Here is a 16090-nt window from a genome sequence, read left to right as displayed (position 1 = left end):
TCTTCTTCTTCAGTTTATCAAAAAAAAAATTTAATTCAAAATCTCCACATTTGGAGATACGTGATTTTCACGGGACAGGAAAGATGTTAAAAATTATAATCTACTATATTATAGGTCCATGTGGAGAGCAGACGGGATGAGTGCTAGTATTTCTGGTAGCGGAACTAAATCTAACACGTTATTATGCAAAATTCATTTTTAACTTTTATTATAGCGACTAAATGTTCTTCTTCTACAATCGGCCTAATGTAATTATTTAAATGTGTTCATTATGTTGCTGTTTGTAGGAAATGTGACTGTTCTGAACTGTAATGACATTAAGCAATTGTAAAAAACGCCATAACTGCCACACTACTGCTGTTTAAAGTGCTCCCACACAGCTGAGGGCTTCATCTCGTTTTCCCTTTGATATAAACTACTAATAATTAAAGCGGTCAGACAAATGGATTAAAAAGTCCAACATTTGCCTGTGAGATGTAGTAGAGTAGAAGGATAAAGTAGCTTAGTAGTATTTGAGCTACATTCCACCACTGCTGTTACCTCATGATGTGGGATCGAGACGGCTGCTGGTGGGAAAATGACTGTGATCGGCCCAGACTGGCCTGGTGTCGGTCCAGCAGGTCTCGAACCGCCGGGCTGGACGGGCTGTTTTTACCTGATGGAGAGAACAAGACACGGCTTCAAACACAAAACTTATAGCAGCACATTTGAAATGTTTTAGTTTGATACTGCAATAAAAGTGGCCGGCGTGTTATTACTGAGTCTGTGACGCTTTTGTTGCTGTGTTAGATGTTATTGTGCAACATGTTACAGTAAAATAATTAATAAATGTAAATTATCTGGTAACATTTATGACATTATTACTTGGCATCAGGTGAGAATGTTATCATACTTGTCTTGTCAGAGTTCAGCTGTAAAACTTTCTACACTTTCAAAAAGCGCTGACGTTTATAGCGTTGGACACAAAGCGATGTTTCTTCTTACGTGACAGCGGCCGAGCATCAGGTGGAGGGTTGGACACCGAGGCCGTGAACTGGAGCTTCAACTTCATGTGCTGACTCAGCTGCAGAAAGAGCGAGCGTTAATCAGAGGAGGAAACAGAAGAAGAAATGTGTAATCAGATTTCCTGGGATCATCTTATTTCCCCATGTTGATGTGTCTTTGTGACTGATTGAGACTACAGGTTTCGAAGGTGGTCCAGTACTGAGCGAGATCACTGCAGTCGGCTGCAGTGTAATCCAGACTCTCTTGACAAAAGCAGTAATTTTACCTCTCTAGTCCGCCGCTGCCTCGGTCAGTTCATTTGTGTCATTCTGTGGAATTTTGACCTTTTAAAACACACAATAACAAAAGCAATCAAAACTAACAAAGTCAGACAGTAGCATAAAACTAACCGACAGAGGCAGCCGTGGACCAGCAAATCTCATGCTCTGCGAGGTAAAATGTTTTTATCAATGGACTCTGGTGGCTTTGACGAGAGCAACAACGATAGCGACCGTTTCTGGTTAAACAAAAAGCATCTTCCTCTTTAAAAAAGCTCTCTCTCTGTAGAGATTCTTTCCATCATGTTGTCAGACATATTAACCATCTGAGCCTGTCAGCAGCAGAAACAAGCTCTCTGACAGAAGGATTACTATTACTGCAGACCTGTCTCACTGCTGCTGACTGCAGAGCGCTCGCTCTGTACTGGACCAGTTTATTGGACCAGTTTATCGGACATTTTGTTCCCATTAAGCTGCTTGCACACTGCTCAGTGCCCAACCAACACCAACACTGTAAAGCTGGCAGTAGTTTCAGTCCTTAGAAAGTTCAGAAAACCAACTGTCAGACTTTTGTTGCCTATCTTTTCTTATTTAAGTCAGAAGGTCGAGGCTGCAGTCACTTTTTGGCAAGTGGAAAACTTCCTGTTACAGGTTGTATTGGCCCTTTAAAGGTATTTCAACAGTTTCAAAGGACTGGGGGAGCTATAGTCAGCAATAGCTCATAATGCCCATGTCTTAAATCAATTCATTTTGAGAACCTTAACGTCACAAGTAGTGCGGTGGGACAAAACTGCATTGGCGTTATTGGCTGTATTGGCCATTTAAATGTATTGCAGCTGGTAATAAGGACTGATCAAGCTATATTCTGTCTTTTTGGCAAGTGCAATACTACAAACTCCATATTTCAACTGGTAAAAAGGTGGATTGGTCGGCACAGAGTAAGCAAAATTAATGTCATACGGACAACTGCAAGAGAGACACTTCAGTTTATTTTATTTATAGCCTAACCCAGCCGTGAATCATGTTAATTAAAGACTGCAGTCTGTTTTCCAAATATAAAGAAGGATATTAAACATGGGCCACACACAAACACAACAGGCTGATTTTATTACATTTTGTCAGGCATGATAAACACTTGTGATTACTCCGTCACAAGAAACATTAACGCTTCACAAAGACATAACTTTGTTACCACAGACATAAAGTAATACTTATTTGCACATTCTGACTGTTTGAGATAAAAGCAGCTGCAGATGTACAGATACTGGCCGTTACAGCTTTAACATACTGCGAGCGTGTAACTTAAAAATGCACTTTAATAATTCTTATTTTCAACTTAGCATCTGTAAATTTAATTGATCATTTAATGATTTTATTGAATATTTATGAATTTTATATCATTGAGTTATTTTTATTTATCTTTATTTTTGCTAATGTTTCCTGTGGAAATGACCCTCGCTGCACACTATACCTTCTGTACCTCCTAAGCTTTCATAGTGCTCCGTCTCCCTCAGTCTCGTTTTGCACTGCTGAGGGTAAGTTGTGTGGAAAAGTGCTGCTGCCTGCTGGTCTGATGGATTGTTTTCTTTGGAAATTGAACCATTTACGTTATAACTTTAAACACATATTGTCTGATGTCAATACAGTCATGTTACGTCGCGGTTTTGTGTTAGTTCGACCGTTAAAATAAGTTTTAGTAGTGTTTTCATTTTAACTTTCTAGCCGCCATTCTTACCATGGCAGGTGGGCCGTGTCATGTGACCAATGTAGCTTGTTGGAGATTTCAGCGTCTCTTTCTTTGAGTAAACGCTGTATTTTTGTATGTTTAGGAAGCAGAGGTGCAGTAAGAGGAAGCCAGAAGGCAATTAAAATGTGCACTGTGATCTACAGGAGGCAATAAATTGTGAAAAAGAAGTCATCGTATGAGTCATACCTCAGCACACCAGTTTTCAGTGGACAATCACAGGTTACACAGACATGAAAACGTGGGAAAAAACACTTTTCTGTTCTGACTGGAGCTGTGCCTCGGAGTCGACGTACCTCGTAGAGTCCTGGTTTGAGGATCTGAAAGGCCACGCTGAAGGACAGAGTGCTTCCTTTCCGACAGTGACCGAGGTTACTGAGAGGAGTGTGACAGACCACAGCTGCCAGCGTTGTGTCTTCACTCTGACCGCGACCTGAACAGGGTGAAAAATTATAAAGTGACAACTTCTTTTCTAGGTCTTAAAGGAAACCCAGTACAGCACAGGCCCACGCGACAGAGAACTGAAATCTGACAATGCCTACAATATCCTCGCTTATTTAACTAATGGCATCGGTCTGTAGATGATAAATCAAATTCATTCCACCAGTCGACGGGGGCCCCACACCACACAACAGCTTCTGTAGTCAGGTCAGCAAGTATTCTGGAGCAAAACTCACAACAGCCGACCATCAAAACGCTCAAACACAGACCCACACAGTGCTGAACCGGAACCAAAGACACAACCATAAACTACAGGCTGCGTTATCATCTCTGATTCCTAATTCTTATCATTTTAATCTTTTATCGTTTTTAGCAAATGTCTCATCCTGCTCATGTTTAATGTGAATACACTGTTCAATAAAGCAGTAGGCATACATTGTTGGGGAATGGTTGGAACTCTTCCCTGCTCTGTATCAAAAGTACAATGAGATGACTTTTGTTATGAATTGGTGCTACATAAATAAACCTGAAATGCATTTAACAAACCTGCATTTTAACATTTATCTGTGCAGGTAAAACTCCTGAATTCCAGATTGAAAATGTCTGACTGCTTATTGTAAAAAGACTGTAAAAGACAATATATTTAATAATAATATATATAATAATAAACTCTATATTGATGTCAAAATGTATCTCTACAGTAACTAATCCTGTTTCACTACTCATGCCTTTTAGGTGACAGTAAGATAAAATATGGATATTGTGTTAATGAAATGATATGATGGTCTCTCAGCTAGCTAACATCAGATGGCTCAGTTTAAGTAAAATGAATCCTAATTACAAAACTCTGAAGAACTCACACACACACACACACACACACTGACCATCTGGAGTCCAGACGAGCCGAACAGCCAGGAAGTCCTGCAGGTTGTTGAGCAGAACGTATTTGACCTTGAAGTGCTCCTTCACCCTGACGGTGCTCGGACAGCTGGCCGTCATGACGAACCGCGGCCGGTCCAGACGGACACTGGGCAACCTGATGGGGGGTGGGGGGGTTCAGTATCACGGCTTGCTTTTGATTTAGTTTGCTATGATAATCTGTATGAAATCCACAGAGGATGTTAGATGTGTTGTGGCAGGAAGGTCTGAACAGTAACAGCAACACTTACTTACTGAATTTATTTTTGAGTTTTAAAGGAGCATTTTCACAGAACATAAATAATCTGGTATCTGTCTGTATGGGATATAGAGAGAGAGAATGGGCGGGGCTTACACCACAAGTGGGCGGGGCTATCAGGAAGTTATTCATTTAAACCTGAAATTTATATGGGTTGACCAGTAGTTGCTACGTTTATTTATTTACAGAACAGCTTCAGAATTGAACCTCATAGCAACGTTCCTATATTTTCTGTTTATTAGAAAATTCACATTTCACTCTGATGATACTATTATCATCATTATTATCTCATTATCTGATACTCGTTTCAGCCGAGTACTCGCTCAACCCTGCTGGTCATCCATGTCTCAGATTCTGACGCACTAAATAAACCATGCGGATCACAATGAATAATTAATTAACAACAGAGTCCCACACTGTCTGCTGCAGACTCAGCTTTAGGTGAACTGGATTTTACAGGTCGACCACGGGGTTGATCTAACAATGGGGAACAGAGACACGAGTGGGACAGACTTTTAAAACGCTGTCCGACTCCTCCCTTTTGGCGCCCCTCCCCCTGCTGGTGCCCAGGCGACCCCATACATCCCCTAAAAACGACCCTGCTTGGTCTTTACCTGTAGTGGGTGTAAATACAGTTGGTGAAAGGCATCTTGGGAGTTGACCACTGCAGCACAGCGACCAAGGGAACCTCCAGCCCCTGAAAATAAAACACATACTCTAAAGGAAATATTGTGACCACAAGTTCAGAATCACGAAACATGAAGCTGGAAACGTCTTCAGCCTCTTCACTTTCCTCTGTTTTCTCTTTCAGGGTTGAAAACAAGTTTCTGTGTCAGCGTTTCTGTGCAGACTCTGTTTTGATAAAACAGTTGACTAACGTTCACACTCGAATCCTCAACATGCAGGACTGAGACGGCTTTCTGGGAGAACAGCTTCTGGGTTTCAGTTTGCCTTAATGATGCCGAGCAGTGAAGGAGGAAATGCTGATTATGCATTTTTTCCAAAACACAGTGGAGACATTTTTTCCAATCCTGAAAAACTGCAGTTAAATATTTTTGTAAACACAAAATCAGAATAAAATCCTGGAATATAAAAGATCACATTGTAGAAACACAACATGTCCAAACCTCGTTGGAGTCGTCTTGCGGCATGTCGTTAAGGTGCAGCTGGAACAGGAAGTCGTGCTCCTCCAAAGCGCTGAGCATGCTGGGAAGGCGGCAGGCCAGGCTGTCCACCCTGCAGAACGACGCCATGCCAACCTCGCCTGACTGGTGGCTGCAGAGCAGGACAAGGAGCAGGTTGAGCGCCATTGAACTCGTGTGGATAGACTCAGAACGTAACATCACTGTGTAATGTAACAGAAAATAATGTAATTAAATAAAGATTTTATAACAAAGGTTCAGGAACAAGATCCCGCCTCTCTCTCACTGATCCAATCGCCTGTGCATATGTAAACCCGTCGAACCTTCCTGTCCCGTTCGTCTCAGTTCTCGCATCCCTTTCCCCACAAACCCGGTTCTTCTCCTTTCCAACCTGTTCTCATCGCAGGGCGTCACATATGGACGCTTGGTCAGATCCCTTGGCGTCACTTTTTTAGCGCCCTTTAGCATCGTTTTAGCACGTGTAGGGCTCTGCGGGTCAAGTTCGCAAGAATAAATATGCAACGTTCGGTTGGCCTTTCAAAATAAAACTAGTGGTTAATGTTGTGACACGTCGCAGTTTGGTCTCCGGAATGAAAGTCTGGTTTCTGATCCACCCAACCACCTCCTTACCCTGACTTTATGTTATTTAAATACTTTTAGCATTTAACTGTGATGCTCAGAGGCGCCATGTGCGTTGGTACCAGATGCCAACAGAGCGTAGCGTGTTTGATGCCCTGGGAATGATAACGGGCTGCTCTCTCACTGATCAGTGACCCTAGGTTTTCTGTTTGGATTTAGTATGCACCATCAAAGACCTGAAGGCTACAGTAAATACTTCCAATTAAGTAATAGTTCTTTTCTATCACAGGTACCATGATAAACGGGCCCCCACCCTCAGTCTTGAGCCCCAGGACATCACAACCCTAACCGACCCCCCATCATCCTATCATCACCAAACTCTCCCGCCAGCTCAATAAACGACCTTTTATACAGGCGTCTGTGAAGATTCTTAGCCGTCCAAGTCAGTTATCCAAGGTTGGTTAAAATTAGGGCTGACCTGAATGTCACTGACCTGAATGTCACTTTTTGAGCGTCGACATTTCCATAGTTATTAACAGCGAATAATCAAAGCTTTGAGCAGAAGCCGTGAATAGTTTAGCTGGGCGGAGGTCCATGTGGAGAGCAGACGGGATGAGCGCTAGTATTTCCGGTAGCGGAACTAAATCTAACACGTTATTAAGCAAAATTCATTTTTAACTTTTATTATATCAATTAAATGTTCTTCTTCTACAATCGGCCTAATGTAATTATTTAATTGTGTTCATTATGTTGCTGTTTGTAGGAAATGTGACTGTTTCGATCTGTAATGAAATTAAGCAATTGTAAAAAACTGCCACACTACTGCTGTTTAAAGTGCTCCCACACAGCTGAGGGCTTCATTTCGTTTTCCCTGTGATGTGAACGTTCGCTGCTGTCGGCGGAGGTCAGGCGTTCGAAAAAACCCTAAATAATCGAATCTCAAATTTGAACATCGAATGTGAACCCAACGGTCGAATATTCGGGTCCAGTCCTAAAATCAGGGGATTTGGCTGAAGATACTTGAAGACGTTTAGCCTCGGTGCTGCTGATTTTAACCTTCCTGGATACCATTTATGCTGCACAACTGTTGTAGTCTACGTTAGTGAAATGGGATGTAACATAAAGTCATGCAGCGGAATCATCATGGAACATCAGGAGAACGTATTGTGATAACGACATCATGAGTTGATGTAACATCACAGATTCATTGTGTATCACAACATGTTGTTGGCATGGCAACAACATCTCACAACATGACACACCAGTGGCCCGCACTACGAAGAGAGTTCAACCTACTCAGAGTTAACTCTGGGTTATCAGGCAAACTCAGGGTAACAAACTCTGACCGCCTACACTGGAGTGGACGGTGGATCAGATGTTGGTTAGTTGAGTCCGTGTTAACTTAATCGGAGGTGGTGCGCGTTCCCATTAAAGCGGCGTGTTTGGCCGGGCAGACAACGGCGCATGCTCCGTATTTCTCCAGAGGAATGCATGTCAGTAGTGTCAGGAAATTATGAATGTAAAGACATGTTTACGGCTAAATCTAATATCATGGCGGCCGACAAAGCCAGGGAGGCTTGTTGGCATCGCATGGAGTAAATCTGTAGCCAAATTATCTTCACATTGTAATTCAAATCTCTATTCTGTATTTTATGGGCTCTTCTTTTATGTGTAATATGGTTAAGTTGTAAAGGTACAACTGCACATGAGGTCCACTGTAATAGAAAAAAAAGGAGCCAGCGGAGAGGGGGAATGATCCGAGAGAAAATTTAATTTCCAAGATTAATCTACAAGTAAAAAACTTGAATATTTTCTGACATTATAGTGCCACATTTATGAGAGAAACTTATAGTCTAAATATGTGAAAACACAATTCCAGACTACAGACTGGCTGCATCTAAGAAACTATCCCGTTAATTATTTAAGATTCCTCTCTACAGTCAAAGAAGCTGCAGGGCTCGCTGTCCGAACGCAATGCTGTTCAGAACTTCACCGCGGCCTCGCTGGAACAAATCAGGATGAAATCTAAACATATTTTATGAAGCAGTGTGTATTAATATCCTTCTTCTCATCAGTAACACTGAGTACAGATGTGGTGTGTAGTCCACGTGCAGGGTAACCTCCAGTTAACCACCAACAAAACCTGCTCGGAGCAGTTTAGAGATGCGGCGTAAATTGCCATGTCCACCTTTCGTAGTACGGGTTAACTGGGAAGTTACACCTGAAGTTACCTGGATAAGCCAGTTACCTCGCTTCGTAGCACAGGCCACATGACATCATGATGTAAACAGAAAATTCATGATGTTGTGATATGAACATAACAAAACACACAGCTACAGTAACAACATGATAACCTCATGTGGCGCCGTGTGACAAAGATAAATGTGACATAACACACTGTAGATTACATTATGTAACACAACAAGAACATGAACACTCATGTTTCTGTACGTACCACACATTGTCCACCAGCAGCACGGAGCCGTCCGGCATCATGGGAAGGTAGGAGGCGTTGAGGTTTGGTAAAATCCGAACATCCCGAATACTCACCTCCTCCTGGGACGACTCGTTCAACACTGAGAGGCGGAAGATTTGTATTATGTCAAATTTAGATCCTGGTTTGTGTTCTAAATGAGACACTTCTGGACACAAACCGTTCAAACTTTGGGAACAAAAATACATTTTCCAGTTTCACTTGTAGACAACATTTCTGCAGAGATGTAACTACTGAACAGATTAAATACTATTAAAATGCACATGTGAAAGCTCAGAGTAGAGCGACGTGGCATCATGTCACGGCAGCTTCAGGGAAAAAGAGAAACCTGGTTAATACCTGCACATTTCTGCTGCAGAAACCTGATTACTGTGGAACGTTATAGTAATAGTATATATAGTAATAACCTGGGCTTTTATCTGGGACAGGCCTTTAACTCTTAACTGCGTCTCTCTTGATCATAACAACGGTAAATCTGAATGAATAATACTTTGGTGCTCAAGGTTCCCATAAAATGAACTGAACGATTAAATCGAACTGATCTAACAATGCGCAGCAGGTGCATATTCACATAAGTTTAAACATTCATGTGCAATCTAATCAACTTAGCTTCAGAGGGTGATCTGATGGGCTTTCAGAGGTTTTATTCTAGAATAAAGAACTTCTATACAAACCAGAGCCGGCTTCTAGTTTAAACCTGCGTTTATTTTATTAAAACATGTAGCCTAAAGGGACAGGCGTCTGATTAGGACACTTTTTATTGCAGTGTGGTGATGGAAACCCTTTTTCCCGCACTGTTGTACTAATTACTGACGATTGATGAAAGATCGATGAAGAAAGATCTCCTACCTTTGAGGACGGCGAGATGCCTTCCAGAGACGGTCATCTGCTTACAGCGGACGGTGGGAGGTGGCAGGACGGTCAGAGTGGTGCTCACTGTGGACGGGAAATCGATTAGTCTATGAAATGTCAAAAAAACAACAACAACAACCAAAGACCAAAGATAAAATCGTATAAGAAAAGCAGTGAATTCCGTGTCAGCTGAGAAGCTACAACCAGAGAATTTATTTTTGGATTATGAAATGTACCCTGAGCCTTGAAGGTGTTCAGGTCGTGCCTGAAGGTGTGTGTTGGTTCTCGTTGCTGCAGGACGCTCAGGTAGCCGAGTTCCTGCACCTCCGCTTTCTCCGCCTCCCTCTTCCACACCGTGACCATCACCTGTACAAACACATTTGATCCTCAACAAGTCAGGTGTCTCCACAATGTTGGAACTGTGGAAAATGATGTAGGCCTATTAGCTTGAAGTTGGCTAGAAACAAACCCCGGACCACCGTTTTGTGTTGAACCAAAGACACCTGAGCAGCTTTCACAGAGATGTACTGAACTCTGACGGACAAAGACCTCTGGTCCGGAAAAAGCCCTAAAATCCCACCTCCAAAATGAGACAGATGTTCATCCTGACCTTGACTTTTAGGGTGCTGACTGGGAGTTTGTCCAGAGAGACGGTGAGGGGGAAGATCACTTCATCCGTCAAAACCACTGGCTCATCCAGAGGAGACTGAGACGGAGAAACAGACACTGATGAGACCAAGAACCAATAACCATCACTCATGCAGCTCAGTTGTATGATGTAACCATCATAAATAAAACTAATCAATTATGTTGATGTCACTGGGGGGAAGTGATGCCTGGAGCATCGATTAGCTAACATAGTACATGTACAGTACAGTGCTGATATTTTAGCAGGTAATATTTACTATGTTCACCATCTCAGAGTAGCATGCTAACATTTGCTAATTAGCACTAAACAAAATAAAGCTGAGGCTGATGGTGCTAGATGAAAAGTTAAGGGAAGTTATTACAATTCATCCTGAGGGGAACATTAATGTGTGTTTAATGGCAGGTAGATTTCAATATACTTTCCTAAATTAGTTAAACTTTGACCTGCTAGTGGCACAACAGGTTATGTCTGGGGATCACCAAAGTCAGTAGGATTCATTCTTGGGGCACTGTGGACAACTGAAACAACTTTCATGGCTTCACACTTTTAGTGTCGTTAAAAATCCAAAATATCAACATCTTTGTGGCGCTAAAAGGAAAAGTCAGGATGTCACCAAAATTATTAGGATTAATCTTCTGGGCACCATGGTGTACCTGAACAGGTGCCCTGCGGAACTCCCTCGCCGCTGTTCCAGATGAGTTGTGGATGAGCAGTGGCTTGCAGTCCCTAAAGCTCCGACACCGGGAGTCCACTCTGCTGCCAAGCGCTGCAATGGCTGCCTCCGCTGCTGCAATGTAGTCCTCCTCGCCGTCCTCGTTGCCCTCGTCCCCGCTGCTCTGGTAGTCGTGGTGAAACTGGTGGTGGTTGCCTCGATGACGGCTACTCTCACCTGGACTCACACTGGCCACAGCACACAGAGAGCCAGCCAGTTCCCTCCACGCCCGGCTACTGGCTGACTCCGTCCCAAAGCCTGCTGCAGTGCCATCACTGCCCCCTGATGGAAAGTTTTCAGACAACATTGATGCAAATTCTTGATAACTAAAGATATATCTGCTTTTAGCCCTGGTTTTGTTAAATATTTTGCAGTGTTTTAACCCTGGTGTGGTCCAGTGTTTTAGCGCTGGTGTGGTCCAGTGTTTTACAGTGTTTTAGTCCTACTGTGGTCCAGTGTTTTAGCCCTGCTGTGGTCCAGTGTCTTAAAGTGTATTTGCCCTGCTGTGGTCCAGTGTTTTAGCCCTGGTGTTGTCCAGTGTTTTACAGTGTTTTAGCCCTGCTGTGGTCCAGTGTTTTACAGTGTTTTAGCCCTGGTGTTGTCCAGTGTTTTACAGTGTTTTAGCCCTGCTGTGGTCCAGTGTTTTACAGTGTTTTAGCCCTGCTGTGGTCCAGTGTTTTAGCCCTGCTGTTGTCCAGTGTTTTACAGTGTTTTAGCCCTGCTGTGGTCCAGTGTTTTAGCCCTGCTGTGGTCCAGTGTTTTACAGTGTTTTAGCCCTGCTGTGGTCCAGTGTTTTAGCCCTGCTGTGGTCCAGTGTCTTAAAGTGTATTTGCCCTGCTGTGGTCCAGTGTTTTAGCCCTGGTGTCGTCCAGTGTTTTACAGTGTTTTAGCCCTGCTGTGGTCCAGTGTTTTACAGTGTTTTAGCCCTGGTGTTGTCCAGTGTTTTACAGTGTTTTAGCCCTGCTGTGGTCCAGTGTTTTACAGTGTTTTAGCCCTGCTGTGGTCCAGTGTTTTAGCCCTGCTGTTGTCCAGTGTTTTACAGTGTTTTAGCCCTGCTGTGGTCCAGTGTTTTAGCCCTGCTGTGGTCCAGTGTTTTAGCCCTGCTGTGGTCCAGTGTTTTACAGTGTTTTAGCCCTGCTGTGGTCCAGTGTTTTAGCCCTGCTGTGGTCCAGTGTCTTAAAGTGTATTTGCCCTGCTGTGGTCCAGTGTTTTAGCCCTGGTGTCGTCCAGTGTTTTACAGTGTTTTAGCCCTGCTGTGGTCCAGTGTTTTACAGTGTTTTAGCTCTGCTGTGGTCCAGTGTTTTATAGTGTTTTAGCTCTGCTGTGGTCCAGTGTTTTAGCCCTTGTGTTGTCCAGTGTTTTACAGTGTTTTAGCCCCGCTGTGGTCCAGTGTTTTACAGTGTTTTAGCCCTACTGTGGTCCAGTGTTTTACAGTGTTTTAGCCCTGCTGTGGTCCAGTCTTTTACAGTGTTTTAGCCCTGCTGTGGTCCAGTGTTTTACAGTGTTTTAGCCCTGGTGTTGTCCAGTGTTTTACAGTGTTTTAGCCCTGCTGTGGTCCAGTGTTTTACAGTGTTTTAGCCCTGCTGTGGTCCAGTGTTTTACAGTGTTTTAGCTCTGCTGTGGTCCAGTGTTTTACAGTGTTTTAGCCCTGCTGTGGTCCAGTGTTTTACAGTGTTTTAGCCCTGCTGTGGTCCAGTGTTTTAGCCCTGCTGTTGTCCAGTGTTTTACAGTGTTTTAGCCCTGCTGTGGTCCAGTGTTTTAGCCCTGGTGTTGTCCAGTGTTTTACAGTGTTTTAGCCCTGCTGTGGTCCAGTGTTTTAAAGTGTTTTAGCCCTGCTGTGGTCCAGTGTTTTACAGTGTTTTAGCCCTGCTGTTCAGTGTTTTACAGTGTTTTAGCCCTGCTGTGGTCCAGTGTTTTACAGTGTTTTAGCCCTGCTGTGGTCCAGTGTTTTACAGTGTTTTAGCTCTGCTGTGGTCCAGTGTTTTATAGTGTTTTAGCTCTGCTGTGGTCCAGTGTTTTAGCCCTTGTGTTGTCCAGTGTTTTACAGTGTTTTAGCCCCGCTGTGGTCCAGTGTTTTACAGTGTTTAAGCCCCGCTGTGGTCCAGTGTTTTACAGTGTTTTAGCCCTACTGTGGTCCAGTGTTTTACAGTGTTTTAGCCCTGCTGTGGTCCAGTCTTTTACAGTGTTTTAGCCCTGCTGTGGTCCAGTGTTTTACAGTGTTTTAGCCCTGGTGTTGTCCAGTGTTTTACAGTGTTTTAGCCCTGCTGTGGTCCAGTGTTTTCGCCCTGCTGTGGTCCAGTGTTTTACAGTGTTTTAGCCCTGCTGTGGTCCAGTGTTTTACAGTGTTTTAGCCCTGCTGTGGTCCAGTGTTTTACAGTGTTTTAGCCCTGCTGTGGTCCAGTGTTTTCGCCCTGCTGTTGTCCAGTGTTTTACAGTGTTTTAGCCCTGCTGTGGTCCAGTGTTTTAGCCCTGGTGTTGTCCAGTGTTTTACAGTGTTTTAGCCCTGCTGTGGTCCAGTGTTTTAAAGTGTTTTAGCCCTGCTGTGGTCCAGTGTTTTACAGTGTTTTAGCCCTGCTGTGGTACAGTGTTTTACAGTGTTTTAGCCCTGGTGTTGTCCAGTGTTTTACAGTGTTTTAGCTCTGCTGTGGTCCAGTGCTTTAGCCCTGGTGTTGTCCAGTGTTTTACAGTGTTTTAGCCCTGCTGTGGTCCAGTGTTTTCGCCCTGCTGTGGTCCAGTGTTTTACAGTGTTTTAGCCCTGCTGTGGTCCAGTGTTTTCGCCCTGCTGTGGTCCAGTGTTTTACAGTGTTTTAGCCCTGCTGTGGTCCAGTGTTTTAGCCCTGCTGTGGTCCAGTGTTTTACAGTGTTTTAGCCCTGGTGTCCAGTGTTTTAGCCCTGCTGTGGTCCAGTGTTTTACAGTGTTTTAGCCCTGCTGTGGTCCAGTGTTTTAGCCCTGCTGTGGTCCAGTGTTTTACAGTGTTTTAGCCCTGCTGTGGTCCAGTGTTTTAGCCCTGCTGTGGTCCAGTGTTTTACAGTGTTTTAGCCCTGGTGTTTAGTGTTTTACAGTGTTTTAGCCCTGGTGTTTAGTGTTTTACAGTGTTTTAGCCCTGGTGTTTAGTGTTTTACAGTGTTTTAGCCCTGGTGTGGTCCAGTGTTTTACAGTGTTTTAGCCCTGCTGTGGTCCAGTGTTTTACAGTGTTTAAGCCCTGCTGTGGTCCAGTGTTTTACAGTATTTTAGCCCTGGTGTTCAGTGTTTTACAGTGTTTTAGCCCTGGTGTTAGTGTTTTACAGTGTTTTAGGCCTGGTGTTCAGTGTTTTACAGTGTTTTAACCCTGCTGTGGTCCAGTGTTTTACAGTGTTTTAGCCCTGCTGTGGTCCAGTGTTTTACAGTGTTTAAGCCCTGGTGTGGTCCAGTGTTTTACAGTGTTTTAGCCCTGGTGTTGTCCAGTGTTTTACAGTGTTTTAGCCCTGGTGTCCAGTGTTTTAGCCCTGCTGTGGTCCAGTGTTTTACAGTGTTTTAGCCCTGGTGTCCAGTGTTTTAGCCCTGCTGTGGTCCAGTGTTTTACAGTGTTTTAGCCCTGCTGTGGTCCAGTGTTTTACAGTGTTTAAGCCCTGGTGTCCAGTGTTTTACAGTGTTTTAGCCCTGCTGTGGTCCAGTGTTTTACAGTGTTTTAGCCCTGGTGTCCAGTGTTTTAGCCCTGCTGTGGTCCAGTGTTTTACAGTGTTTTAGCCCCGGTGTCCAGTGTTTTAGCCCTGCTGTGGTCCAGTGTTTTCGCCCTGCTGTGGTCCAGTGTTTTACAGTGTTTTAGCCCTGCTGTGGTCCAGTGTTTTCGCCCTGCTGTAGTCCAGTGTTTTACAGTGTTTTAGCCCTGCTGTGGTCCAGTGTTTTAGCCCTGCTGTGGTCCAGTGTTTTACAGTGTTTAAGCCCTGCTGTGGTCCAGTGTTTTACAGTATTTTAGCCCTGGTGTTCAGTGTTTTACAGTGTTTTAGCCCTGGTGTTAGTGTTTTACAGTTTTTTAGGCCTGGTGTTCAGTGTTTTACAGTGTTTTAACCCTGCTGTGGTCCAGTGTTTTACAGTGTTTTAGCCCTGGTGTTGTCCAGTGTTTTACAGTGTTTTAGCCCTGCTGTGGTCCAGTGTTTTACAGTGTTTTAGCCCTGCTGTGGTCCAGTGTTTTACAGTGTTTTAGCCCTGCTGTGGTCCAGTGTTTTACAGTGTTTTAGCCCTGGTGTCCAGTGTTTTAGCCCTGCTGTGGTCCAGTGTTTTAGCCCTGCTGTGGTCCAGTGTTTTACAGTGTTTTAGCCCTGCTGTGGTCCAGTGTTTTACAGTGTTTTAGCTCTGCTGTGGTCCAGTGTTTTACAGTGTTTTAGCCCTGCTGTGGTCCAGTGTTTTACAGTGTTTTAGCCCTGGTGTGTCCAGTGTTTTACAGTGTTTTAGCTCTGCTGTGGTCCAGTGCTTTAGCCCTGGTGTTGTCCAGTGTTTTACAGTGTTTTAGCCCTGCTGTGGTCCAGTGTTTTCGCCTGCTGTGGTCCAGTGTTTTACAGTGTTTTAGCCCTGCTGTGGTCCAGTGTTTTCGCCCTGCTGTGGTCCAGTGTTTTACAGTGTTTTAGCCCTGGTGTCCAGTGTTTTAGCCCTGCTGTGGTCCAGTGTTTTACAGTGTTTTAGCCCTGCTGTGGTCCAGTGTTTTAGCCCTGCTGTGGTCCAGTGTTTTACAGTGTTTTAGCCCTGGTGTTTAGTGTTTTACAGTGTTTTAGCCCTGGTGTTTAGTGTTTTACAGTGTTTTAGCCCTGGTGTTCAGTGTTTTAGCCCTGGTGTTTAGTGTTTTACAGTGTTTTAGCCCTGGTGTTCAGTGTTTTACAGTGTTTTAGCCCTGCTGTGGTCCAGTGTTTTACAGTGTTTTAGCCCTGGTGTTTAGTGTTTTACAGTGTTTTAGCCCTGGTGTTTAGTGTTTTACAGTGTTTTAGCCCTGGTGTTCAGTGTTTTACAGTGTTTTAACCCTGCTGTGGTCCAGTGTTTTACAGTGTTTTAGCCCTGCTGTGGTCC

General features: G+C 43.9%; 1 protein-coding gene across 1 annotated transcript in view; it reads right to left on the bottom strand.

The window, feature by feature from the left end:
- The window catches only part of LOC119895617 (microtubule-associated protein 11-like), a 60633-nt gene that overhangs the window by 1834 nt on the left and 42709 nt on the right, over window positions 1-16090 (bottom strand). Inside the window, exons 3-13 of the mRNA XM_038708855.1 lie at window positions 10994-11334; window positions 10302-10397; window positions 9928-10057; window positions 9689-9775; window positions 8801-8921; window positions 5752-5899; window positions 5239-5321; window positions 4332-4483; window positions 3303-3439; window positions 985-1063; window positions 541-655 (exon numbers count right to left, since the gene is read on the bottom strand). Coding sequence (XP_038564783.1) covers window positions 541-655; window positions 985-1063; window positions 3303-3439; window positions 4332-4483; window positions 5239-5321; window positions 5752-5899; window positions 8801-8921; window positions 9689-9775; window positions 9928-10057; window positions 10302-10397; window positions 10994-11334 — 1489 coding nt within the window. The remainder of the gene's footprint in view (window positions 1-540; window positions 656-984; window positions 1064-3302; window positions 3440-4331; window positions 4484-5238; window positions 5322-5751; window positions 5900-8800; window positions 8922-9688; window positions 9776-9927; window positions 10058-10301; window positions 10398-10993; window positions 11335-16090) is intronic.

The sequence above is a fragment of the Micropterus salmoides genome, unplaced genomic scaffold, assembly GCF_014851395.1.
Source record: "Micropterus salmoides isolate LMB-PRFRI ecotype aquatic unplaced genomic scaffold, ASM1485139v1 Ms_hic_scaffold_9, whole genome shotgun sequence".
Taxonomy (NCBI): Eukaryota; Metazoa; Chordata; class Actinopteri; order Centrarchiformes; family Centrarchidae; genus Micropterus; species Micropterus salmoides.
This window is presented reverse-complemented; position numbering and strand designations above follow the sequence as displayed.